General features: G+C 42.7%; 1 protein-coding gene across 1 annotated transcript in view; it reads right to left on the bottom strand.

Annotated features, from left to right (window-relative positions):
- Positions 1-27158, bottom strand: part of LOC114661731 (transmembrane protease serine 9-like) — an 80690-nt gene that overhangs the window by 21097 nt on the left and 32435 nt on the right. The window contains exons 14-19 of the mRNA XM_028814906.2: positions 24269-24357; positions 20337-20372; positions 16840-17002; positions 16431-16702; positions 15447-15598; positions 10399-10678 (exon numbers count right to left, since the gene is read on the bottom strand). Of these exons, the coding sequence (XP_028670739.2) occupies positions 10399-10678; positions 15447-15598; positions 16431-16702; positions 16840-17002; positions 20337-20372; positions 24269-24357 (992 nt within the window). The remainder of the gene's footprint in view (positions 1-10398; positions 10679-15446; positions 15599-16430; positions 16703-16839; positions 17003-20336; positions 20373-24268; positions 24358-27158) is intronic.

The following is a 27158-nucleotide window of genomic DNA, read 5'->3' as shown; positions in this document are numbered from 1 at the left end:
TCAATGATGCGGGACTCGCGAGTAGTAACAAATAATATGTGACACTAAGAAATTATAATTCCTAATAACGGGAACAAGTAAAAACTACGATTTCCTAAAACGGACACTGTAAATGTAGGCATTTCAATAAATAATTTAGGAGACTTGTGTATGCATTTCAATACCAATTTAAGAGCTACGTAGGCTACCTGTTGTACTATAAACGCTACCTCAAGCAGCACTTAACAGTAAATAGTCTAACAGGACAATGACTGACTGTACGAAGATGCTGCGCCGCTACAATAAAGGGTCACACTGTCATTCTGCATGTTTAGAAGGCGCTGATTGGCTGAAACTGTTTATAGCGAATTGTCTTAAATTAGTAGTGCCGTATAGCGATCAGAAACGAAAAGACACATTTAGGCATGCTGGACAGTAGTTTGTTTTTCTACAATACAAATTCAGTACGACACCAGGGTCTCCAAATACACAAATATGAAGCTTATTACGTTTTACAGTGAAACTCTTTACATACACAATATAATTAGGGACGTGTGCCCCCTGCCTGACTACGGCGGCCCAACCTTCCCTCGACAGCTCGATTCGCTCGCTATCCGTCCAAGCTGAAAATATTGTTAAATGGAGGAATTGAAAAAAAACCTTTATCAAGTGGAGGATCGACGACGCGAACCCCTGGTGTTGTTACCGAGAGACAGTTGCGATACCATTGAGCCACCTAATCAGGATAATCAACGAGCTTCGCACAACTGAACTACTACTACTGTTCTTACTGCGGCGGAGGTGGAAATATGTTGTTTGACATATACATGTTAAATTGGTTTAATTGACACGAGAGTATCATTGTTGTATTCTCGTAATGAAGACGAAAGAATTATATTTATAGATGTATACTATATGACGTACGGTTTTGAACAAAATTAAGCGTTCCATAAAAAGGTTGCACGATTTTCCTAATCTTTTTATATATATAAAGTTGATATATGACAATATATCTTTGACACTATGTATCAGACAAAGGAAATCACAGCAATCCACAAGAACAATAATTACTTCTCAGCAACTACCTGAATTGTAGTTTACCTATAATAACTGAAGTGTGTAATGTCAATACGAATTACAAAATATAACTAGAGAGTTAAGTGTCAGATAGACTCTCAAAATATAGAGGTCAATGTCTTTGAGTGTGCTGAGGCTTCACAGAGATTCAGTAACCAGTGACCATGTCTGCTCGAGACTTCGAAGCCCTATCATGATCCAATCTCAGTACTACGCATGTGTGAGGCTTCAGAGCTCCGTCATGATGCAATCTCAGTACGCATGTCTGCTCAGTGCTTCTAACCAAGCTTGATGATTCCAGTGTGCATGTCTGCTTGGTGCTGACGAGCTCCAGTTTAAAGTACATATGGCATCAACAGAGTTCAAAAACTCGACAGAATTCCCATTGAAATGAATGTTTGTGAATGATCCATACATGTTAAATGATTATGCCCGATTATACTTTGTGGCAAAAAATAAAATTATAAATTATACATCATACAAATACCGACTTGTAGAATGCACAATGCTGCTCTCATAAATATCCATTCTTCACCTCATGCAACGTTTTCATATAGTATACATCTATATATAATTGTTTTTGTCTTCATTACATACATCCTTAAATGCTGAAAACAGTAGTGGTGCAGCGGTAGCGTTGCCGCTCCATAATAAGGCGTTCGGGTCCCACGTCCACCCATTGTGACCCAAAAGAGTCTGTTTTTCTTTTTCTTTTTTCCATTTAACAGCAAATTCCACCGTGGACCGAGAGCGGAAATGGGCATCTTGTTTTATGTCTATAACAAAAAAATATTTGAGTGACGATTTCAACTGTTATTGTAGTTGTTGACGGCGGGTTTAGCGGTTTAAATTTTTAAATATTAAATTAATAAGGTGGAATGTGTTCTTACTTTGGAGGGGGGGGGGGGGGGGGAGCTACACGATAAATGTGTTAGTAACTGGGATTGCGCCTCTATAACTGGAAGATTGCTTAGGAATGACACACACTGGACAACTGTATGTTTTAGGAAATGTTTTCTTATTGCACTGTGCTGTGACTAACACAACGTTTTCCTGATCGCCTGTCCGGACCTTGAAGATGTGTTCATGAGGGAGGGATGCTGTTGTTAAAAGCAAATGCTTTTTCGGCAGCAGGTCCAGATGTGTTTATCCAGCTGCTTTTTGTTGTTGCCTCAGCACTCAAGAGGATCTTTAATGCCGACCTTGATCCATGCACTGCTCACCTCGGAGTGTCCCGTGTGTGTCTGTGTGTCGGTGTGTCGGTGACTGATCTGCGCCGTGTCTCTCAGCCTCTCTGATGAGCTCCGGATTGACATCTTTGAATGTTTGGTGCAGCAGAACAAATTCAACCTGATCTACCACAGTGGGTTTGTTATCACCTTATTCAATGGAGGGGTTCACGGACGTCAAATGGCGATGAAGAGAAGATGAATTAATGTAAATACGTGAGCTGCCGTCCGCAATTAGTCATCGCATTTTGATGGCGATTCTAAGTGGGGATGATTCACGAACAGATCTCTTATGCGATCCTTACACAGTATCTCTCAACATTATTTAGTTCAAATTGGTTATAAAGATTTCACTCGAGATTATTTTTTTAATTATTAATTATGATGAGTCTTTAATTCAGATCGAGCTTGGGTTAGCACTACGCTCAGAATTTGAAAAGCAACCACCTTAGTTAATTGAGCCACTGACGGCGTCTTTTCTCGTAGCGAACTCGTTACTTTTGAGCTCCAAAAATATTGTAAAGTATTAATAAATGAAATAGTTTAATAGTTGATCGAATAATAACATCTGTGATTTAAGGATTTCACCTTTTCTTTCTCAAATGTGCTTACCTATATCATGGCAAAGTACAGGGATAAACCTTAATTTTCTGTCTACTCCGTTTTAATTAAGTCAGAACAAAGAAAACATTTAAGGCTATTAAATGTAATCTGAAGAAAAGATCAGGGTTAATTATAATACTAATAACAGGAGCGATTATAATGATACAATGCAAAAGTAAATACTAGTCGAAAGAGCCGGGAATCCATGAGGTGAGGCGTCTTATTTTGTTTAACTCTTGCTATCGTATAGTGCATTCTGCCTGTCGGCGTTAGTTATATTTATATTTTTAAGACATCAGACACTAGAAGCTGCTGACGATCCCTTCTCTTCGTAGTCAGTCTGTAGCTGCAAAAAAATAAAAGCAATAACAGTTGTAACAGACGTCATTGAAGTGGATCATAAGTTTCTGTAACGTTAATGAAAACGGCCAGGAGGTGTCACTAGAGAGGTGAGTGTCCAATGCTTCGAAGCTTCGATACGATTTCCGACACAATTGCTTTAAACGTGTTGATGCTTCGTGAGGCTTCACTCCGCCCATCACTAATGTGGACTGTAGCACAGACAAACAGAAATGACAGCGTGTTTTCTGAGGCGTCGCGTCTGAGTTGGTGGGCGTGGCTCTGCGAGTTTTCGTCGTATCCAATGGTCTTAGAGTTGGTGGGCGTGGCTCCTTCCTGTGTGCTTTCATGGATGTCTTGCCCGCTCTGGCGGCTGCTGAGAGAATTATATATATAGATAATAATAATCCATCCATTATCCAACCCGCTGAATCCAAACACAGTGTCATGGGGGTCTGCTGGAGCCAATCCTAGCCAACACAGGGCACAAGGCAGGAACCAATCCCAGGCAGGGTACCAACCCACCGCAGGACACACATAAACACACACTAGGGCCAATTTAGAATCGCCAATCCACCATATCTTTGGGAGGAAACCGACGCAGACATGGGGAGAACATGCAAACTCCACGCAGGGAGGACCCGGGAAGTGAACCCAGGTCCCCCAACTGTGAGGCAGCAGTGCTACCCACTGCGCCACTGTGCCGCCCAATAATAGTAATAGTTTCAGAAGCCACAGTGGAGAAGGAATTGAGCGATTAGCGATTCTGCTTCACTGTGTGCGTTGGTTTGGTTTCTGGAGAACTTTAATTTATTTTTTTTTTGCAGCTTAAGCTATCTACCTATCTTGAAGATGAAAAGACACCTTATGATATTGATCTTATTATCTGGAGCATAAGAAAGGAATTATATATAACACATGGCTACTAAAGGCAATGTAAAAGAATGTGTCTATCCTAAGGCTTAGATAATGAAAGACTCGATATAAAATATAACAAAATATACTCTATCTATCTATCTATCTATCTATCTATCTATCTATCTATCTATCTATCTATCTATCTATCTATCTATCTATCTATCTATCTATCTATCTATTATATAGTGCCTTTCATCTATCTATCTATCTATCTATCTATCTATCTATCTATCTATCTATCTATCTATCTATCTATCTATCTATCTATCTATCTATCTATCTATTATATAGTGCCTTTCATCTATCTATCTATCTATCTATCTATCTATCTATCTATCTATCTATCTATCTATCTATCTATCTATCTATCTATCTATCTATCTATCTATCTATTATATAGTGCCTTTCATCTATCTATCTATCTATCTATCTATCTATCTATCTATCTATCTATCTATCTATCTATCTATCTATCTATCTATCTATCTATCTATCTATCTATCTATCTATCTATCTATTCCTCCTTCATCAAACCTTACAAGTTCTATTCCTGAAGGTCGTGTTCTCCTTGAATTCTCCAACCTCAATGTGGTCCATCAGACTGCCCATAGTGATGTGTGGACCGTCACTCCCCATTTCCACCACACCAGCTGACCCCTGGCATTGCGCACGTTGATTTTGGGCTCAGCCAGTGAAGCCCACTTCATGAAGCTGCGGACACCCGGTTGTTGCTTCCACAGACAGTGTGGATCTCTGTTGTGAGTGGTGACACAGATGACAGGTCGGTGGTCCCCCTCGCTGTGAGTTTGGTGGGTTCCACTTCTTGACATGCTGTTGTTCCTCCGCACTTCCACTTGACCATGACAGCACTTACCGTGGACCAAAGCAGATGTTTCATATTCCAACTTGTGTGTGCCAATGGAGATCGCTGGGCTGTTTTCCCGGTTTGACGCACCTGCTAACAGTGAAACACCTGAACTCAGTTCTTCAGATGGTGGTCCGCAGTCTTTTGGCCTGAGAGAACATTCTGCAGGGATTTGTCATGAAATTCCTGCCATTTTACTTTCTTCAGTTTGTCACAAATCAAATCAGGTATGAAATGTGTTTTTCCGAAAGCTGGAATGGCACTTATTTTAAATTGTCTTTTGTTTCTTATTTTTAATTTTGCTGAACCAGCTCCTCTGGTTGGTGCTCATTAGCACACAATGGTGTATCAATCATTCAGCTAATGGGGATGTTGTTGTCACCTCAGAGTGGAATGAAGGAAGCCGGCCATCCAAAAAATACGTGAAAATAAAGCCATTTTACGGTAATTGTCTCCCGACCGGGCGGCACGCCAAGAAAGTTGAAGTCAGAATAGGCTGAGAGGGTAGAGCAGTGAAGTAACGCTCATGGAGAGCTCAGCGCCACGCTGCCGTTTCTCAGCATTCCTTTGTCAGTTTAGTGCTCCTCGTGCTCAGAGGTGACCTTCTTGTGAGTCAAAGGCACTCTGTTCCTTAAAAAATGGAGAGACCCACAACTCCAAACTGTGTGTGCATCTGAATTTTGTGTGTGTGTTTGCCCTGAAAATAAATGTAAAACTTTTCTTTTAGAGATGTATGAACCCCTCAGTGCCCAGGTTTATATCGGCCCAAAAAACTCACTGCTGAAACAGGAAGGGGCGGCACGGTGGCGCAGTGGGTAGCGCTGCTGCCTCGCAGTTGAGAGATCTGGGGACCTGGGTTCGCTTCCCGGGTCCTCCCTGTGTGGAGTTTGCATGTTCTCCCCGTGTCTGCGTGGGTTTCCTCCGGGCGCTCCGGTTTCCTCCCACAGTCCAAAGACATGCAGGTTAGGTGGATTGGCGATTCTAAATTGGCCCTAATGTGTGCTTGGTGTGTGGGTGCGTTTGTGTGTGTCCTGCGGTGGGTTGGCACCCTGCCTGGGATTGGTTCCCTGCCTTGTGCCCTGTGTTGGCTGGGATTGGCTCCAGCGGACCCCCGTGACCCTGTGTTCGGATTCAGCGGGTTGGAAAATGGATGGATGGATGAAACAGGAAGGCCACTTGTGTGTAAGAACCTGGGCGGGGCTAAACAAATGAGCTGCACTGCTTTGGGTGGAGCTTGATGCTCAAGTACCCGTAGACTGAGCGGAGCTAGATGATTGGGCGGCACCAAGCTGGGCGGTTCTAGGTCTCTGAGCACCAGTGGGGGTGGGGGCGGGGTTAGGAAATAGGTTACTGAGTTCCAGTAGGCTGGGCGGGGTTTGCTGCTGGGGTGGAGCCAAGTGCTTGAGTGACAGCAGGCTGTGAAGCAGGGAGACCTCAAGAAGAAGTGGGCAGTGCCAGGAGTCCCACGCATCAAAGTCTCCCCGAAGATGGTGGTGCAGTTCTGCAGAAATGAAACACACGGCAAAGTGGCTTAAATGATTTAATGTATTGTTCAGATGGGCACAGCAAACTCAACTTAGTCGACATAATTAATTTTTTCCAAGTTTTCCATGATATGCTTAAGGTAATTTCATTAACAGAAAAAAAAATATTATGAGTGTGTGAAATGTTCTTTACACCTGGTGCCGCGCCACTGCTCTCAGGGTCACTCAGCTATCCGGTGTTCTCGTTGGTCAGGTGAGCGCAGATGAAGGTGTCCTTCAAAGTGACCCCTGGGTTTATTTTAAGGGCGCTTCAGTTTGTACATCTGGGTGTTTTGGAGTAATCACGGCCATTGTCATGAATCACATTGATTATTTACTTGTAATACAATTTAGCACTTAAACAAAAACTGGACATTAATGGAGATTTATTTATATGTGTGGCTCAGTGTTGAGTATCTGCCATTTGATGTTGAGAAGTCTTTTCATTCTGTCCTTTGGTAGTTGGACAGCATGACAGTTTGCTGACAGGTCCTCATTGTATACAGAAGGCTCTTTTTAATGAATTGTTCAACTGACTTTGACTTAGCATTTAGCTTTGGCTTGACCAAAAATCAGGGTGATGTTCGTGTTTTAACTTACGTTTGATCTCCTGGTCTTTGTTTGAAATCTTTTCAGCATTTCTATGGCAGAACAAAACACAGGCCAAGAGATTTAAACCAGCTGAGTGGCTTTAACAACTGCGGCTGTCTACAGGCTTCATAATCACTCAGACACACACACACACACACACACTTCTGCAAGGCTCCTCAAGATGGCCCCGCCCCTTCTGACATCATCTCTCTCCTCCCAGAAACACTGCTGGCCACTTGCAATGGAATACATAGGCAGACGTGAAAGAGATGGAGAGATACGGTGAGTGTGCAGAGAAAGGCGTTAGAGTTGGTAAACAGACAGAGAGACAGATCTGAAAGACTTTATAAAACACATATACTGCATGGACAGCACTTTGAGTAGTGAGGAGAGTGCTAAATAAATGGAAAGAATCATTATTGCTGTTATTTTATTATTATAATTTTTGGCAGGATTACACAAATAGAGAAATTCAGTGAAAACTACTTGATAGTATCTGGTATAACTGGTAGAATTAAACATGGACTACACATGTTATACATCGATAGATAGGTAGATAGGTAGATAGATAGAATTTGGTGTAGTAGGCAGGATTAGATAGATAGATAGATAGATAGATCTGAAAGGCACTATATAATTAATAGATAGATAGATAGAGTAGTTGGCAGGAGTAGATAATAATTATTATTATGATAGATAGATAAATAGAATTTGGTGTAGTAGGCAGGATTAGATAGATAGATAGATAGATAGATAGATAGATAGATAGATAGATAGATAGATAGATAGATAGATAGATAGATAGATAGATAGATAGATAGATAGATAGATAGATAGATAGATCTGAAAGGCTATGTAATAGATACATTATATTTAGTATAGTAGGCAGGATTGCACAAACAGAGAGAATTAAGTAAAAAGTACTTGGCAGTATTTGGTCTAGTTGGTGGAATTACACATGGACTACATATGTACTATAAATCGGCAGTTAAAGGTACAATATAGTAGATAATTTGTATTTGGTATACTTGTCAAGATTAGTGTAGTAGGCAGGATTAGATAGATAGATAGATAGATAGATAGATAGATAGATAGATAGATAGATAGATAGATAGATAGATAGATCTTTTGGTGTAGTATGCAGGATTAGATAGATAGATAGATAGATAGATAGATAGATAGATAGATAGATAGATAGATAGATAGATAGATAGATAGATAGATAGATAGATATAGAAAGGCTCAATATACAGTAACACACTGACAGATGTGAAAGGCACTATATAATAGACTGATAGGTGTAAATTGTATTTTATTCTGTTGTATGACAGCTCATTTTCACAGACAGACCCTTCGTTTCAGAGGGTGGTCCCACATCAGTGCATCTCATCCCGTGATTGCGTCGGTTAGTTTGAGTTTTGAGATGATGGTGGCCAGGACTGAATGATCATCAGCTTTATTCTCGAGCACTGACCTGATTCCTGTGCCAGTTCTTTTCACAGTACAACTTCATTTTTGGGGGTCTCACAGTCCTTGCCTTTGCACCTGTGACCGCCAGCCTTCTCATCACTGCTGTTGTTTTGTCCCCACTCTACTGTCCACCGAGTAATTTCACTCTGCTCATAAAAGCCTAAACCTACCAGCCAGACTTGGGTGTGAAATCTGAAATCTCCCCTATGAGTGGTGTGGTGGCCGACTGAAAACCCTAAGATAGCGGTGGGCACTGCGTGACACCATGGCAGGGAACATTTCAGGTTGCCTCAAACATGACATGAATCATAGTGGAGCCATTGGGGTTCAGGGGATTGCTGACAAGCTGTGTTACATTCGAGCCTCAGCTGGGTGGTTTCCATGATGCCCATATTTCTGTAAACTGCTTTTTGCTACAAATATTCATCACCACCTGACACTTAATGAAGTGCCCAGGATTTGCGCTCTCTCTGGGTATTGCTAATTAAGTAACGACTGCCTGATTGGCTCACATTCTGTTAAATGGCTTCCTGAGGACTCTGAGGATGGCACCAGCAGGAGGTTTGATGTTCTTTTATTGTTCCCACAGAGGGCAGCACTGAACGTCAAGTCATTGTCCGTGATATCCAGAGCCTTGTGCTCCACTGGTAACAACCAGCAAGTTAGTGAGTGACTTTGTGACAGAAATTTGTTTCAACCAATAGAGGAAACTGAGGGCACCCTCTGTTGAGGATCCATTTACTTTGTGCTCACTGCTTTAAATCCATATTTGTTTAGGGCTACAAATAAAAAGGAAAAACATTTAATAATTATTTAAATTTATGTAGCACTTTTCTCACTACTCAAAGCTCTTTGGATAGTGAGTGGAGAGCCACTTCAACCTCCAATAATGTGTAGCACCCATCTGGATGATGAGACGGCAGCCATTTTGTTACACATTACCTATTAGGTGGTAATGTTAGAGACAGATGATAATTAATGGGGCAGACTGGTATGGCCACAGTGGGCAATTTAGCCAGTACACCGGGAAACACCCAGCTCTTTATGAAGGATGCCCAGGTATCTTTAATGACCTCAGAGAGTCAGGACCTCACTTGTATGTCTCATCTGAGTGATGGTGCCATATTTACAGCACGGAGTCCGAGGATGGGAGTGTCTGCTAACACATTTGCACCAGAAGCTGCCAATAAAAGCACTCACCACTCAAGAGAACAGGCCTTGGCTAGTTACCCCCATAACTTACAGCAAACGTTACTTTTAAACTGGCTTCTTCATCAAGGATTGTGACATTTTTTTCATCACCTGGTGACCAGAACGCTGAGGATAATCATGTGACCAAGCATGGGCTATCCTGACATGAGTTGTACTAAGACATACCAGAGAGACATCTCAGCCTTCACAAGAGAACAAATCGACTCAGAGTACTAAATAAATGGAGAGCAAGTGGTGATAAGGACAGTGCAACTTACAGAAGGACAGGTGGCCCGGCGCCCGCATACTTTAAATCATAGACCCGCACTTGGAGGACTGATCGTTGGCTCCCACCAAAACACTACTAATTCATCTGTTGGAGAATGAGCTGCAGACACAGTTTATTGTCCATGAAATGGAATGTCACCAAAGAGCAGAGGAAGGACAGAAGTTCTGGCTAATTATTTTTGGGAAGAGAAGTTAAAGGTCAAAGTTCTGAGGACTGCCATTATGAAACGTATCAATTATCAGAGGTGTATGGCTATCAAAAGAGGTCTGAATCTTTGGTGTTGCTGTCTGGATGTAACCACCGTGTTACACGAGTTTCAGCCACAGAGTCTGGTCAGCAAGAAAGGTAACAGGATGGCAAGAGCAGTCGTCCAGTGGAAGGCTCCTGTTGTCACCACCATCCTGAGAGACACATTGGGTACCACAGGGGTTGTTCCACTTGACGTAACATTGCTGTTCTCTATTATCCAGTTTACGTAGGCGGTGACCCGAGTATAGACCCCCGGTGCGTTGACTTGAGCACATCCCAGCCCCCAGCTCACAATACCAGCCTGCACCCAGGAGTTGTCAGCTCTTCTGCACACCAAGGGGCCTCCAGAATCTCCCTGCCGAGAAATAAAGAGAAGAGTTAGGACACGGAGAGGAAACCAAAAACAACAAAATGGGAAGAATCCACTGCTGGGTGCCAACTCCTGTTTTCCTGAATTGTCCTCCTTTTGCTGCTAATTTGTATAAATTCTTTTAATTATCTCCTTGTGGTTTACATAACCCACCCTTTGCGCTCTCATAATAATAATGTGATAAGTTAGGAGGTGCAGGGAGTGAAGCTGAGGGCTCCATGAACGTCAGGCAGCCGCTGCTTCATTGCAGTGCCGTTCGCATTTTGAATGTTCTGCAGCTGCCCTTCATTTTTCTTTCACTTATTATTCTCGTAATTTTTTTGTTTTTTTTTTACGTCTTGTACCTACTTTTGTGCATTTTGAGGACAAGGAATTTGTTTTCATGCTTTTTGAATTGTTACGCTAGTCTTCTGGTGACAGCACTTTGTTACTTGCGTGTAGGACATTTGTTGCATGGCCATATTAGCTCAGCATTCTCGTCGTTTTTACACATTTCACCCGTTCATTCGTGGCTTCACTCACTTTATTGTTTTTCTCCCATTACCTCTAAGGGGGCCCTCAGAAAGTTTTCTGACCCTTTCAATTCATTTAAAATTTTGTTATGTCGAAACCTGGTGCTAAAATCTTTTAAATTCATTTTTTACCCTCATCAAGCAACACTCAATAACAGGATTATAGAAATTTTTGCAAATGTATTAAAAATAAAAAAAACCTAAAATGTTACTTTGACCCAAGTATTCAGACTCGGTGCTGCACTACGGCTCAGGTGATCGTCACTGAGATGTCCATCTGTGGTCAAGTCATTTGACTGGACTGAATAGGAAAGGTCTGTGGTGGGCTGGCGCCCTGCCTTGCGCCCTGTGTTGGCTGGGATTGGCTCCACCAGACCCCCCGTGACCCTGTAGTTAGGATATAGCGGGTTGGATAATGGATGGATGGATAGATGAATTAGGAAAGGCGCACACCTGACCACAGAAGGTCTCTAAGTTGACAAAACCCAAACCGTAAAGCCGAGGGATTTTGGCGCAGACCCCAGAGATGGGATTGTGTCGAGGCACAGATGTGCGGAAGGCTACAACAACCGTCCTGCAGCACCGAAGGTTCCCAAGAGCACAGTGGCCTCCATAATTCTTAAATGGGAGAAGTTTGGAACAACTGCCGTGACTCTTCCTAGATCTGGAAGATCTGATAAGGACCGTCAGCACGAGGCCAAAGTGACACTGGAACGGCTCAGAAACACAAAGGTGTTGGCCGAGTCACAGCCCTCATCTGAACCCGACTGAGGATCAGTGACAGAAAACTGACACACCAGGGGCATCAAACCTAGAGGGTCTGCCAAGAAGAAGGGGGAAGAATCACAATGTGCCGAGCTGGGACGTACTGACATCACCAAAAGTATGGAGGTAGTCATTGCAACAAAAGGGGTCTCAACAAAGTATGAATGTGGAGGGGCTTGAATGCTTAGGCAAACGCAAACTGTTGGGTTTTACTTCTGCAGTTAAAATGGTTTATGTGGACATTGGAAATGTATTATTACAGCACAAGAGTTCACGTCAGAAATACTGAATGGATAAATATTGTCATGCAGACAACTGGGATGACTTCAAGGGGATTGAATACTTTTGCACGCCACTCAATATGCATTACTGTAAATATTGCATGCACATAAGGAGCTAACTTACTTATTGTCACTTTGCTTATATGACTGTTAATGTAAATATTTTAGTTCTTATCTTTTTGCAGCCATGTGAAAAAGTAAGTGCACCCCATAATTTGGTTTTACAACATAAAGGCACATATCAAGATCTGAGCTTCTTGTCTTTAGGTGAACGTCTTATACAAACATCAGGCCACATTTATGTTTTGCAGCCCGTTGTATAATTTCAAAAAGGTATAAATGCAAATGTGGAGAAAGTAAATCTATCCCTCCATTTCTCACTGCCTCGAAATCCCACAAATTGAGAAGCACTAGAGAGGGTCTTGTCTGACTGTGTCTTCTTTAAACCTCAGGGATTTACTTTGGTTTGTTTGCTCTGACGTGTGTTGAGATCAAAGGAGCTCACTGAGGCCTTCAGAAAGAAGGTTTGATCTTCCAAGGAGTCTAAGATGGGGTTTAAAACAATCTGAAAACGATCAGAAATCAACTGATGCTCTACAAATGGAGAACATTTCAAACAGGCTGACCCAGAATGAAAGAGGCTGGAAGAAGTCTTTTGGAATCCCAGAATTTCATCACTGGACCCCCAGGTAGCTCTCAAAGTCCATGAGTCTACAATTACAAAGAGGCCGCACAAAGGAGATCTACATGGGAGGTGTACCAGAAGGAAACAGAAAGGACATCAGGGCAAGGCTAAAGTTTGTCCTAGAAACCTCTAGGTAAAGACCAGGACTTCTGGAACAAGGAGAGATGAGGCAGAGGTGGAGTTACTGGACTACCGTACTACAAGACATGTTTGTCAGAAATCAAAGAGAGCATTTGACCTGAAGAATCTGACATAAACTGTTCTGATTTGGGGCTGCTTTAGGGTCTGGGCAGTACTCCATCACAGAATCCACAAGGTAATTCTTCATACTTCCAGAGGGTACTTGATACCATCTGTCAGATGATTGAATCTCAAAACGAAAGTGGACCTTGCAACATGACCATGACCCTAATCCTACCAGTATATCCACCAAGGAAGGGCTGAAGAGAAAGAAGTGGAGGGTTTTGGAATGGCTGAGTCAAATCCCAGATCTGAGATGCTGTGGGGCGAATTTGAAATGGAAATCCCACAGTGGAGAGAATTCTATGTGAAGGGGTGGGAATAAGCGTCTCTCCATTGATGGCAGAGGCTGCTAGACTTGAGGGGGCACTACTGACTAGTATAGAAAAATATATTCTTAAAGTTGATGATTTCCATTGTCACACAGGACTCGAATGAGGGCAATTCCATGTCGGACCAGGGGGTGGCACAGTGAGCTAATCCTTTCTCTGTTTCTTCTGTAGTTACAGGAAATTCCACCTAATCCCAATGACGTCACTTCCGGTTCTGAAGCCCCAATAACATTACTTCTGGGGCCCGATGACGTCCCTTTCAGTTCCGGGACCTGCTGACATCACTTCCAATTTTGGAGAGTGGGAGGACGGGAGGAGTGGTCCGATGACTAACCACTTCCGGTTGTGGGACCCAATTACATCACTTCTGGTTCCGGGCCCGATAACATCACTTTCAGTTCCACCCCTGATGACCTCACTTCTTCTGCCCGACTTTAAAGCCGCCATTTTGTCTCACATAAATCAGTTCTGTCTTGGACTCAGTTATGGACAGATTTCATTGCTTTGTTTTTGAACCCAAACCTCCATTATACGGGGTGGCTACCCCCAAACCTTTCCATGGCGTTTTGTCCTTCATTTGACGGCACATATTCAAAGAGAATCATGAGCATTACCTCCTAGTGCACGTTAGTATAGTAAGGGTTAAATCACACCGAGGCCTGTGCCTGCGTATTTTGTGTTTTTCCTAGCTAGCCGGAAACCACCAATATTTCATAAGTCGAGGTCAGGGGCTGAGGACTGGAAATAATGGTGGCAGGAACTGGACGGGTACAAGGTGGGCAGAGGGTCTGACAAGTGGACATGATAGGTAGACGAGAGTGCTACACTCATCAGGCTGGGAAATATTGGTGGAACTACTTAGAGGAAGGACCAGTAAAACGGGAAGCTGGGAGTCAGATAAGGGTGACAAATGAGCCAAGTGAGGTCAGCTCTTGAGAAGAACTCTAATAAAAGTAAGGAAACCCCATTGCTGCTCGCTCAAATCACCTGAACGGAGTCTGTATACGCGTCGCACAACAAAGTTTGATTCTGCCGCCTACCCTGAGACTCTGAGTGCCTTCTTTGGGCTAAGGGTGCCCATCGCTGCTTCAACAGTAGCAGAGCCAATGGTGGACACAAATAGCATATCTACTCATTTTTTCATCGAATACATGATTGCAAAGTCAAATTGTCTTTTTTTCTTCTTTCAATCACGTCATCTTTATCTAATGATACTATTTAAATGAAGACCAGAAGTTCAGATTGTCGCAGGAGGCTGGGGGACAGACCCGGCCGGGACGCCTGGAAGGACCGGGTGGTGGTGTATTCGTCCTCCGAGCCACGAGGGGGCAACCGCCCTGGAGCTTGAGAGGACCACAGGCGAGGTGCAAGGAGGCTCAAGCCTGTTGGGGCCTCTGGTCACTGCCAGGGGGCGCCCCGAGCTTCAGAGAGCCCGGGAACCATCTACTTCCACCACACCCGGGAACATGGACAATGATCCTTCCAGGGACACCCGGAGTGCTTCCGGGTGTTCTCTTGACACTTCCGCCACACCAGGAAGTGTCATCAGACGGAGCACCTGGAGCCCATCCGGGTGAGAATAAAAGGGGCCGCCTCCCTCTATTCAGGGAGCTGGAGTCGGGAGTGAGAGCAGAATGAAGCTCCCGTGGAGAGAGGAAAAGGCGGCCGGCGGACAGTGAGAAAAAGGTGATTGGTGCAAGGAGCACAGTGTGCTGTGCGGGACTGTGGTGTATTGGAGAAGGAAAATAAACGTGTGCTTGATAAAGATGCGGTGTCTGTCTGATGGTGTCCGGGCATGTCTCACAAGATCTTGATTTGTCCGCATAGCTTGAAAAGGGAAAACCACTGGATGAGGGTGCACTTACTTTTTCACACGCCTGGATTTTGCTTGAATATTGATTAGCCTTCACTCGTTTGCATGATTTCCAAGTTTCTTACCTGGCAGGCGTCCTTCCCGCCCTCCATGTACCCAGCACATATCATGTCACTGCCGATCTGGTAGCCATCTTTGTAATAGGTAGAGTTGCACACCGTGTTGTTGATGATCGGCACTTGCACTTGTTGCAGTGTTCCAGGACTTGGAAGACTAACTAGGTGAAAGGAAAGTGAAGAAAAAAATAAAATAAAATAAAAATGGATCTCGGCTTGTCTACCTGCCTGGAGTATGACACCTAGCAAAGGATGGGAGCAACCTGAGCTGTTTAGTCAATGAAACGTCCCACTGAGCCGTGAACCCCCCTGAGGTGCCAGTGTGTGGGACTCATTAAATTAGAAGAATTTCAGTCCAGGCAACAGCCAAGCCACTGGAAAATCAGGTGGCTATGTTTATGCCAACTGGGATCATTCCAGTACAGACTTATGAAGTCAGTAGATGGATCATAAGGTTGCTGGAAAGGGGTGTGTGGTGCAAAAGGACGAAGGTCCAAGTCTTCAGAGTCCTGGTGCTTCCTGTTTGAGAGACATGGACGCTCTCCAGTGACCTGAGACGAAGACTGGACTCCTTCATGTGTGTCTCTTTGGAGAGTCCTTGGGTCCCGCTGGTTTGACTTTGTGTCAAATGAGTCACATGACCTACATTGTGAAGGAGCGTCAGTTACGGCACTATGACCATGTGGGTCGATTACCCGAGGGTGGTCCTGCTCACAGGATCTTCATTGTTGAGGACCAGAGTGGCTGGACCAGGCCAAGGGGAACACCTGACTGCGGCAGACAGAGGGTCATTTCTGGAGGGTGGAACTGGACCGTATGTCTGCCTGGGGGGGTTGCCAACTAGGACCCCAAGCTGTTTTGTCGTGTGGTGGGCACAGCAGGGCGCTGTACCAGTGCATGCTCCCCAGCCTGACATGACCTGACCTTGGAGGGCTGCTTTACAAGTCCACATTGACATCAATTTATCAGACCCTAGTTGTGCTGATCTCTCACCTCCAGACTTGATGGAGCCCCAGCCTGTCACCCAGCACTCATCTTGAGCTGTGAAGACATCACTGACGTTGGGAAGAGAGATGTGACTGATGAAATTGCTGTACATCACCGTCTGGTCCAACTGCAGAAGGGAGACGTCCCGTCCAGTTTGAGAGGACTGAAAGCCGGGGTACATTAGAATCTCCTTGACATTGCTGACCACAGTGTGAGAGCTGGGCTGGGTGAGGTTGTAAAGACCCAAGTAGACTTTCAATATGGAGGCAGTGGCATCCCTAGAGGGGAAGACAACAACATATCCACGCGTGTCAGTGTCGTGAATAACCTGACTAGAAAGAGAGCCTCAGTGAGGTCAGACGTCCACTACTAGAGACTCCATCCACGGTGCTGACCGCAGCACTCCTCTACTCACCTGACGCAATGTGCCGCACAAAGCACCCACTCCTTGTTGACCAGGGATCCGCCGCAGATAAAAGTTCCACTTTGAAAAATGCCCACTTGCCACGGCCAAGCCCCATCTTCAGCTGGAAAGCCCCCCACAATCCGATCGCCGGCTATGGGGAAACCATAGGCACCTGAGGAGGAAAAAAAGCACCAGAATTGTGAGGAGGTGATGAAGGAGCAGATCATTTAAACAAGGACTGAGGTGGCCCAAGGGGACATCAGTAAGAGGGGTTTTACAGGAAGAAGAAATCTATTAGTGAAGATCTGTGGATGTGAAGGACCACAAAAATGACAAATGAGCAGACATTCTCAATCAACAGTCAGATAGGACGCAGATGAAGACTGGGGGAGTCTGGCCAGAAAGTCTGAAGAGACCTCCCAGTGTTTGGTAATGGCCTAGTCTGATCATGGTGGGAGGACACTGACAAATTGGTTGAAGGACAAATACAAAAGAGATGAGCGATACTGAGAATGGTCAGGTGAGGTGTGAGAGTTATGAATGATCCTTCAAGCAAGTTCAGCAGCGTCAATGGTGCTCACTCATCGTTATTTGCGGACAAAGACCAAAGCAATCAAACTTAACCAAACTCAAAAAGGATCATCGATATTCCAGCCCTGTTTCCCTGTAATGACTGGTAAGAGAGTCACCTCACTTGTTTCTCACCAAACTCGTTCACCTCTTCCTTAAATCATTCAAAGTCTGGCCAGCCTGCTACCTGGCAAATCTGAAGAGATTTGGGCAGTACCGGGCATTCCCAGCGTTTAGTCAGGGTCTGGTGTGGTCTGGCCCAGGTGGGATAACTCCACAAAAAGACATGAGTCCCATTGAGAATGGTCAGGTATGGTCTGAAAGGTAAGAATGGTCCAGTGTGGTGAGCTTCAAGTAAGTTCTGCAACGTCAGTGGTGGTCACTCATCATCTTATGTGGACACAGACCGCCATGATGAAACTTAATGAGATCCAAAAGGGCCATTGACATTAAAGCCCTGATAATGAATGGTAAGAGATTGGCCTCACTCGTTTCTTACATCGTCTGGAGCCCCCAAGGCCAGAGTGCTATGCGATAGATTTGAAGGGACCTCGGCAACCCTCAGGCATTTGAGGTGTTTGATAGCAATCTGGTCGCACTGCAGATCATTTGGTGGACAAACTCAAAAGAGGCGAGTTATATGGAGAATAGTCAGGTGTGGTCTTGCTTTCTGAAAGTCAAGATAAATAAAAACAGAAAGCATTTGATGAGGTGCCACATGAGGGGGTGGGCATCAAACTAAAAGAAGTGGCAGTTCAGGGTGATGGGGGCAGAATTGGCTCAGACACAGGAAGCAGAGGCTGATGGCGAGAGAAACCTCATCAGAATTGGCTGATGTTAAGAGTGGTGACCGGTAGGCGGCAGTGCTGGGGCCACTGCTATTTTTAATATCAATAAATGATTTAGATAGGAATATAAGGAACAAGCTGGTGAAGTTTGCAGATGATACCAAGATAGGTGGATTAGCAGATAATTTGGAATCCGTTATATCATCACGGAAGGACTTGGACAGCAGACAGGCTTGGGCAGATTTGTGTCAGATGAAATTTAATGTCAGTAAATGTAAAGAATTACAAATAGGAAGTAAAAATGTGAGGTTTGAACACACAATGGGGGTCTGAAAATCGAGAGTCCACCTCATGAGAAGGATTTAGGAGTCATAGTGGACTCTAAGCTATCGACTTCCCGGCAGTGTTCAGAAGTCTTTAAGGAGGCTCACAGAATGTCAGGTCATATAGCGCCTTGATATGTGGAGTACAAGTCCATGGAGGTTCTGCTCAAACTTTATAACATACTTGAGAGGCGTCATCTGGAGTCCTGTCTCCATAAAGACACAGCAGCACTAGAGAAGGTCCAGAGAAGAGCAACAGGGCTGATTCAGGGCTACAGGGGATGAGTGATAAGGAAAGATTTAAAGAGCTGAGCCTTTACAGTTTAAGATAAAGAAGATTAAGAGGAGACCTGACTGAAGTGTTTAAAATTTTGAATGGAATTAGTGCAGTGAATCAAGACGGTGACTTTAAAATGAGTTCATCAAGAACACAGGGACACAATTGGAAACTTGTGAAGGGGAAATTTCGCACAAATGTTAGGAAGTTTTTCTTTACACAAAGAACAACAGACACTTGTAATAAGTGACCAAGTAGTGTGGCAGACAGGAGGACTTTAGGGACTTTCAAAACTCGACTTGATGTTTTTTTGGAAAAAATAAGTGGACAGGACTGGCGAGCTTTGTTGGGCTGAATGGCCTGTTCTCGTCTAGAGTGTTCTAATGTTCTAAAGAGTTAAGAATGAGGTAACTTTAATCAATGGTGGTCATTGTGAATGTGGGGTTTAACAGACTCAAACGGATGGCCAGCATTGCCACCCAGCTTCTCAACGGGCTCAGTCAACTGTCTCTTAAAAGCTTGTGAGACTCTGTGAAAGGTGAGTGTGAGTGGTGTGTAATGTCCTGTACGAGAACGGAAATAGCAAATTTAGGAAAGGACCAGGCGACGTGACTGAAAGGACAAGACTAATGACAGCACGTAATCAGGGGACCTCAGCCCAGAAAACTCTCACGAAATGCACGCTGGCGAATCTTTTGATTCACCAATCAGAACACAGTACTCACTAGAGCCCGTCCTCTCGACTTTGACGGGTGAAAGTGACAGCTTTAATTTGGACTTCGAGGCGGGTTTGTTACGTGCGGCGTCACTGCGATAAATAAATGCGCAAACAGTTAAATACATAAATAAATAAGCACCAAAAACATGCGGACACATTTTTATTATTTAAGCTTACGTATCGTGTGTTTTTATCTGGTTTACTGTCACATTTCACAATATTGATTTTTGCATTTATTTATTTAGTTTTGTCCGAAATATTCCTTCCTAATTTTCCAATCAATTGCTAGCAACATTCCAACAGCTAATAAGCTTTTTCATGACGGGAGTTGGAATTTGCTGTCTATTAAAACGGTCTCAGTCACCACAGGACCACTTGGGGCTCCGTATGACGTTGTGAAGTTCATTGGACACAGAAATGGTATGTGCTCTGCCAATGCATGCAGTTGCATTCGATCGTCATTGTTTTCAATATGACCTTCTGTTCCAAAAATATTTAATAAAAACAGACAACTACAACATATCTGAGTTTAATCAATCAAATAAACAAAAATGATCAATGCTCCAACTTTCACAAATTGTGAAGTACAACGACAAGCGCGCCGCGGCTGCTCCACACCCGCGGTTACGTTTGGGACGTCCAGTCGACGTTTACTTTACACGGCACAATTAATGGGGTCATTTAGGCAAAGATTACTATATAAATGTAAATAATAATAATAATAATAATAATAATAATAATAATAATTATTATTATTATTATTATTATTATATCCAAACTGACTTACAAACAAATAAATAAATAACAGTTCTCACTGAAGGCTCACTTACCTGAGTTCTGGACTTGTATGCAGCAAAGCAGCTGACCTTAAAAAGAAGGAAATAAAACAGGTGACAATCAAAGAAACAGCAGCCAGCCAAAAGACCACCAGAGGGTCCAAATTAGCCTCTATCGTAGCTCGCAGCTTCATGGCCAAACCACGGACAAAAAGTCAGCCTGAAAAGGAGCGGAGTCTGTGGCTGTGCATAAGATGGAAGTTCTGTCGGCTGACGGCCACGCATTGGGTCTGCGTGAGTGCGCGTGCGCGTCGGCGAGTGTCCAGCGGGAAATGGACTGACGACCCGTCAGGGTTTGGTCCTTTGTTGTAAGCTCTGGTCCGCCATTATTTCGAATTGGATTAACAGGGATTGCAATTTATAGATGGAGGATACATGACGTACATTTGTCTTTATTATACATTTTTGTTTCTATTCTTCTGGAATGATTGTGTGTCCCCTTGTGAGGTTTTCCTCCATACAATACATTAAAATGTTTTGACAGATTCGTTGATTTTTAACATAGTGCACATTAAGCAAAATGGTTTTACTCGTAGGATTGTGCAAGTTTGGTCTAAAAGAGCGACGTTTTCTCCAACACACGCGTTTGGCTTGTATAAGTGACACAATAGAGAATCCTATTAATTATATTAATAAATAGATACACGTGAAAGGCACTATATAATAGACCGATAGTATTTTAGTATAATAGAAAGGATTATAGATAGAGTAAAAAGTATTTGATAATATTTGGTATAGTTGGCAGGATTTGAATAGATACATACATTTTAGTATTTTTACAATGTCTATCTATCTATCTATCTATCTATCTATCTATCTATCTATCTATCTATCTATCTATCTATCTTACAGTGCCTTTCATTTCTAAAATTGCACCTTTCATATTATTTATTACATATTTCTTTATACTATATAAATTGTTTTTTACTTTCTGTTTGCTATAATTTGTATTTCAGTGACTATCTATTACTCTCTCAAGTAAACAGTGCCTTTTACTATCTACTAATTATATATTGCCTTTCACTGTCTACCTCATTATCTGTTTACTATAGAGTGCTTTTTATTAGCTATGATCTACCTATGTATGCATTACATAGTGTCTTTCACTTTTACTCTATATATCTTTTAAAATCTATCACATATTCAATATATCTACCTACCTATGGTTTTTATTATTACTTTAACCAGGTAGACTTATTCTGTATTTCTTTCTTGCATCAATCACAAGTTGGTTTTAAAAAGGAAATGTATTTCTTTATAGTGTTTTTCATGTCTATCTCTTATTTATATAGTGCCTTTCCCTATCAACCTCTTATTTAATCTATCTATCTATCTATCTATCTATCTATCTATCTATCTATCTATCTATCTATCTATCTATCTATCTATCTATCTATCTATCTATCTATCTATCTATCTATCTAATCCTGCCTACTACACCAAATAGTACAATAATGATATCATTAATTGGATAAGAAAAACTATTCCTATTAATCCTGCCTACTATACCAGATTCTATCTATCTATCTATCTATCTATCTATCTATCTATCTATCTATCTATCTATCTATCTATCTATCTATCTATCTATCTATCTATCTAGTGCCTTTACACATCCATCTATTTATTTTTTTATAGTGCAGCGACTCTGCTCTGCCAACGCGGGTTATGAAGATGGACGGATTCGCATCTTAGCGTCGCTTTCTATCAGATACGTGCAGTCTGCTTCTCGTTATAGACTGACAGTAGACTGCAGAGAGCGCCCACCCCAACATTCAGGAACCGAACTTCGATTACGTATCAAACAGGGTCAGGTGGGCGCACCTGCTTTTACAAAATCCCGGAAAGTACAAACTGAATGATGAAAAATGATGGAAACGACAACTCCCGAATAGCCCGCCCCTCCTATGCCCCCCCAGAGAGTAAGCCCCTTCTGTTTACAGCGCAGTCCACGTCACGTACTCAGATTACACCGCCCCTGTCACTAACGAGCAGTGCACGCCGCAGCCTCACGCCTGGGCTCCAGCTTACCGAGCAGCAGGAATGCGAACTCCTTCGCAGCCCTCATGTTGTCTCTGGCCGCCCGCAGCTCTCACGCTGTTCTGTTTAATAGACGGCACTCGGGCGGGGCTCCACCTTCCCGTCTAGCAGCATCCTAATTTTTATAAACACCCTAAAGTGGCGCAGAGTTAAAAATAGAAGGAGCTTCGGAGAAAGTCCCGGAGAAACGGGTTTGTGAAGCCAAAAATAACGAATTGGAACTCGTGCTGCGTTGAAATGTGTGAATGTCCTTTAAATCCAGTTATGCTGCTCTTTAGAAAGAATACGTGAACGCCTCCGTGAAAGAGTTAGACACCTGATGAAGTCTATTGTCAAGTATGTATTTACTTATTTATTTATGGCTTTAATGTTGCAGACGGCCTGTTTGTTTCATTGATTTCTCTTATAAACAAAGTCGATGGTGCCTTGACAATCTGAAGTGAAGGAGCAGACGGACAGACGTGCAGCAAACAGCAGTGCAGCCGCACTCACAGATCCACCTCATACACCCACTTCACTGGCATCAGAACATCAACAGGCCAGTCAGCCCAGCCAGCACCCCCATGCTGTTCACCTTGATTGTCCAAAATAACATCAAGTCAAGATCCCAAGGTCCACCACACGACCTGGTCACATATTCTCCATGTGTCTGAAGAAAATCCTTCAAAAAATGAGGTAAATGTGCCCTTAACAAGTGTCTAACCGTGTCCTCATGCTCTTGGTGACAAGTTTATTGAAAAGTATAACAACTGGGATCCACCACAGTCATTCTGTCAGTCTCTGCTTGCTTAAACTAAAAAGGTTCAACTCTCTCCATTTGTCCTCATAACTCATCCCTTGCAGTCCTGGTTGTTCTTCAATGGACTTTCTCTAGTGCTGCTGTGTCTTTTCTGTAATATGGAGACCCAAACTGCACACAGGACTCCAGCTGAGGCCTCACCAGTGTGTTACAAAGCTTGAGCAGAACCTCCATGGACTTGTACTCCACACGTCAAGGCGCTATATAACCTGACATTCTGTGAGCCTTCTTAATGACTTCTGAACACTGTCTGCCAGTTCATAGCGTCGTGTCCACTACAACGCTCAGGTGCTTCTCAAATGGGGGACTTTCATATTTCAGACCTCCCATTGTGTGTTGAAATTTCAAAGTTTTACTTCCTATGATGACTTCTTACATAGATAGATAGACGTGAAAAGCACAATATGAGATAGATAGATAGATAGATAGATAGATAGATAGATAGATAGATAGATAGATAGATAGATATGAAAGGCACTATAGATAGATAGATAGATAGATAGATAGATAGATAGATAGATAGATAGATATGAAAGGCACTATAGATAGATAGATAGATAGATAGATAGATAGATAGATAGATAGATAGATAGATAGATAGATAGATAGATAGATAGATAGATAGATAGATAGGGTCAGGTTGGGTAGTACATCATGTTGTCACACTCACCACATGACAAAACAGCTTGAGATCCTGGTTGGCAACCTCTATCTCATATAGTGCCTTTCACATCTATCTATCTTTCTATCTATCTATCTATCTATCTATCTATCTATCTATCTATCTATCTATCTATCTATCTATCTATCTATCTATCTATCTATCTATCTATCTATCTATCTATCTATCTATCTATCTATCTATCTATCTATCTATCTATCTATCTGCGAGTGGGTGAAATGCCCCTCTCCTGTCGCAGAGCGGTGATCACACTACTCCCAAAAAAAGGAGACCTCACGGAGTTAAAGAACTGGCGTCCAGTCAGCCTGCTATGTGCGGATTATAAAATCTTTTCCAAAGCCCTGGCTAATCGGTTAAGAAGAGTCATGGCGAGTATCGTGCACCCGGAGCAGACATACTGTGTACCCAACAGGTGTATTCTGGACAACATCTTCTTGGTTCGAGACGTGATTGATGCGGCCAGACTCTTTGGTTTTGACGCTGGACTTTTATCGCTGAATCAAGAGAAAGCATTTGACAGGGTGGACCACAAGTATCTTTTAGCAGTTCTGAAGGCCTTTGGCTTTGGACCTTCGTTCATTAGGCACATTGGACTTTTATATCATAATGTCTTTAGTGTCGTGAAACTGAATGGAGCATTAACAGCCCCTCTCCAAGTAACCAGAGGGATACGTCAGGGCTGCTCTCTGTCCGGTATGCTCTTCTCGCTGTCCATCGAGCCACTACTGCAGCAGCTTCGTATCCATCTTCAAGGTCTGAACATCCCTCAGTGCCCGAACTTAAACCTTAAGGTGGTCGCGTATGCAGATGATTTGTCAGTGTTTATCTGTCATCCTGGAGACATCACGGCACTGAAATATTGCCTGGATAAATTTGAGCAACTGTCGTCTGCTAAGATTAATTGGGACAAAAGTAATGCTTTTTTAATTGGCAACTGGAGGAATGGGAACCCGCCAGACCTGCCTGGTGGTCTTCAGTGGAATAGAAGAGTCTTCAGATACCTGGGGGTGTTTTTGGGACAGAGAGGTTTCGCTGAAGAAAACTGGGCAGACTGGGTAGAAAAAGTTCAAGCCAGGATGAACAAATGGAGATACCTTCAAAAGGAGATCTCCTGTCGTGGCAGGGTCCTCATTATTAATAATTTAATAGCCTCCATGTTCTGGCATAAGTTGCAGTGTGTTGACCCCCCATTATCTATCATCAAGACCATCCAGAGCATTATTTTAGATTTCTTTTGGGATGGAATACATTGGGTGAGGCGTAGTGTCCTGTATCTGCCTGTAGAAGAAGGTGGTCAGGGACTCATTGACTTGTTAAGCAAGATGGAGGCATTTAGACTCCAAATGTTACATCGGCTCTTATACGGACCCGAGCACCTGCCGTGGAGACAGCTGGCCTTTGCTTTATTTTGTAGAGTAAGAGGCTTCAATTTCACTGAACATTTTTTCTTCTTAAACAATGCAGTGTTTGTTCGGTCTGATTTGCCAAAATTTTATCATTCCGCACTTCAAATCTGGCACAGAAAACTCAGAAGGACCAGGCTAAATCTGGAGAGTATTTATTGGTTCATGGAAGAACCTTTAGTGTGGAATCCTCTGTTAGAATGTCCATTATTGTTTTCAGATTGTTTTGTATTTATTCTGTTGAACAATATACTTTTAAAAATAAGTGACCTGATTAACACAGATATGAGGTGCTGGCACACCCCTGCCCACCTAGCGACAGTCCTGGGCATCAGATCAATACGCCTGGTTGAACGTTTTCTCAGCCAGGTAAAAACAGCACTGAGGAGGTCAGGAGCGAGTTCTGTGTGTGCCGAATATTTCAAAGGTGAGGACAAACTAGAGGTAGAGATGGCATCGCCTGCCATTATCGTAAGGCCAAATGTATCTGAGCACACTGACAGGCCTGGGCACCTTCTCCGTTTTGGTACTCTAGTCGAGAAAGACTTTGAACTGTTTACCAAAAAAGAACTGTATAAACTGTGTGTTAAAGTGACATTTTATAATCAAATGAAGGAGTTAACAGACACACTGTGGAGGAAGGAACTGCAGGTCTCTGAGAACATCTCACCTTCATGGAGAGCTTATTATAAACTGCCATTGCAGAAAAGACTTGGAGATCTGCAGTGGAGGATAACACACTCGGCCTTAGCCACAAACTCGTTTCTGTTTACGATTAAAGTTTCAGAGACTGACCAGTGTCCGTTCTGTACTGTGAGAGAAACCATTTGTCATCTGTTCATTCACTGTGAACGGCTGAAGCCGTTGTTCCTGTTCTTGGACTTTCTTCTTGGTGGATTTGGTTTTAAGTTCTCTACTATTTGTTTTATCTTTGGTATTAATTATTACCAAAAAAATAAGAATAGATGTGTTATTGGAAACTTCCTCTTAGGACAAGCCAAGTTAGCAATTTTAAAAACAAGGAGAAATAAAGAGAAGAACCTCATGGGGACTGACGCTCTGTTGCTCTTCAAAGTTTTAATTAAAAGTAGACTGAAACTTGATTTCATGTATCATAAACTAAAAAATAATTTAGAAATGTTTAGCGACATGTGGGGGACATGACAGGTACTGTGTGCTGTGGAGGGGGATGAACTGGTGTTCAACTGGGAATAACGACAGTAATGGTGGGCATCAACATCATGTAGTTATTATTGTGCGGAGTAGGAGGAGTGTAAAGGGGGAGTAAAGGTGGTCTTTGTGTTATAATGAATTATTAACTGTTAAATTTATTATTAATGTGCGGAGTAGGAGGAGTGTAAAGGGGGAGTACAGGTGGTCTTTGTAGTATAATAATTATTAACTGTTACAGTTCTTATTAATGTGCGGAGTTGGAGGAGTGTAAAGGAGAGTACTTGGGGTCGGATGTATGGCTCTCTTGTGTATTATGACGCTTGGTTTTTTATGTAAATTGAATGTGTATATTGTTTTGTTAATGTTTTTGTCACTGTTTACAATAAAGGTCATTTTAAAAATTAAATTATCTATCTATCTATCTATCTATCTATCTATCTATCTATCTATCTATCTATCTATCTATCTATCTATCTATCTATCTATCTATCTATCTATCTATCTATCTATCTATCTATCTATATATCTGGGCTTCAAATGGAAAATTAAAAAGCAAAAGAAATGGTCCCAATTTGAATAAAGTCGTCAGTCAAATGATCCCAGTAAGTGTTGGTGTGTGAGTGTGGTTTGGCCCCAGTGTTGTAAGGATCCGCTGCAGCTCCGAGTTCCTCTGGTGGTGATGACAGTTTATCGTATCTCTTTCTGTATCCTCTTCCTTT

Source organism: Erpetoichthys calabaricus, chromosome 12, assembly GCF_900747795.2.
Source record: "Erpetoichthys calabaricus chromosome 12, fErpCal1.3, whole genome shotgun sequence".
NCBI classification, from domain to species: Eukaryota; Metazoa; Chordata; class Cladistia; order Polypteriformes; family Polypteridae; genus Erpetoichthys; species Erpetoichthys calabaricus.
The sequence above is the reverse complement of the archived record's forward strand: the minus strand, read 5'-3'. Positions and strand labels throughout refer to the sequence as shown.